Here is a 1650-nt window from a genome sequence, read left to right on the forward strand (position 1 = left end):
CCTCCTTTTTATATATTTTTTTGAAATTTAATTCCTTAAATCTTTCTATAAAGCAGATATGGTTTTATGGTTTCGCAGGTGTTTTTTTTTCTTTGCTGTTTTTTTTTTCTCTCTCAAAAGGCAACATTCTGCAGTAGTGACAGGTATTCACGTTTTCAGAAATGATTTTTTTTTTCTATTGAAGACTTTCGACAGAGTTTATGAATTTTTTCCCAGTGCCATGTTAATGTTTTAGACAAACCTAGGATAGGCTTTCAAGACTTGATCAGCATGTTTGGTGCATGGGAGGATCAGGAATATGCTACTTCAATTTTTGTTTCTTATCCGTAGACGTGGTGTGGTGTATATGGTTAAGTCCACACACTTTGACATAACCCTTAAACTGAAACTTACGATTCAAACATTGAAGTGAGGAGCGCTATAGCCGAGTGGTTAAAGCGTTGTACTTTCAATCTGAGGGTCCCGGGATCGAATCTCGGTAACGGCGCCTGGTGGGTGAAGGGTGGAGAATTTTTCGATCTCCCAGGTCAACATATGTGCAGACCTGCTTGTGCCTGAACCCCCTTCGTGTGTGTACGCGAGCAGAAGATCAAGTGCGCACGTAAAAGATCCTGTAATCCGTGTCAGCGATCGGTGGGTTATGGAAACAAGAATAGACCCAGCATGCACCCCCCCAAAAAAAAACAAACAACAAACGGAGTATGGCTGACTACATGGTCACGCACGCCAAAAACCCACTCGTGTACATATGAGTGAACGTGGGAGTTGCAGCCCACGAACGAAGAAGAAAAGAAGAAGAAGAAGAAGAAGAAGAAGAAGAAGAAACATTGAAGTTTTATTCTTTTTTATTGTTGCTCTCTTGTTCACAGGCCGTGGCGATGAACGTTCGATTTCTACGAGTGGGAGCTCCAAACCGGGGAGAGAGAATCAGCAAGTTCAACCGCTTGCTTGAGATCGAGAGCGAGCTGGAAGCAAGCAGCAAACTGGCGCCTCAAGTGGACCACGAGTTCAAACACATGGCCCTGCCTCCAGAGAACGAAGAGGCAGAAGGGGCACTGGTCTCTCCTTCGACCACCAAGAAAGAAGAAGGAAAGAAAGAGGGGAAGAAAAAGTGAATCGTTTTGGACTGATAAAGACCTGGCTGTAGTCAAATGGTGAAAAAAAAAAGAAAGAAAAAGGCCACCAACTTTTGCTGGTTTTTTTTTCCTCCTCTTTTTTCCTGTGATACATTTTCTGCTGAAACAAATGTTACAATGCTTTCTCTGTTATGTCCGACTTTGTTCTGAAGGATGTTTGAGTATTGAAGAGATTTTTTGTTCAGCACTGACCTTGTTCAGCATGGCTCAGAAGTATTTATATAAAGACAATTATGATCACAGAGGATCAGTCAGACTTTTCATGTCTTACAGTGTTGAGGTAAGCACTGACATGGACTCTACCCAGAGCAACCGTTCATTTTGTAAAACAAGCTGTTTTTGCACACAGTTAACTGCATTATGTTCACCTCAAGGCCTTACCAGCGTGTTGGGGTTATGAGTTTGCTTTAAACGTTACACATTTGCACCCACACCTGGTAATATACACAGGAAATGATACACATGACAAAAACCACGATGATTTGTTAGGTGAATATTGACATAACACCATCAT

General features: G+C 41.8%; 1 protein-coding gene across 2 annotated transcripts in view; it reads left to right on the forward strand.

Annotated features, from left to right (window-relative positions):
* Positions 1–1268, forward strand: part of LOC143275876 (enolase 4-like) — a 25637-nt gene extending 24369 nt beyond the window's left edge. For both annotated transcript variants that reach the window (XM_076580185.1, XM_076580193.1), the window contains one exon: positions 870–1268. In XM_076580185.1, the coding sequence (XP_076436300.1) occupies positions 870–1115 (246 nt within the window). In that variant the 3' untranslated portion in view covers positions 1116–1268. The remainder of the gene's footprint in view (positions 1–869) is intronic.
* Positions 1269–1650: the final 382 nt, after the last annotated feature.

This window comes from Babylonia areolata, chromosome 2 (genome assembly GCF_041734735.1).
Source record: "Babylonia areolata isolate BAREFJ2019XMU chromosome 2, ASM4173473v1, whole genome shotgun sequence".
NCBI lineage: Eukaryota > Metazoa > Mollusca > Gastropoda > Neogastropoda > Buccinidae > Babylonia > Babylonia areolata.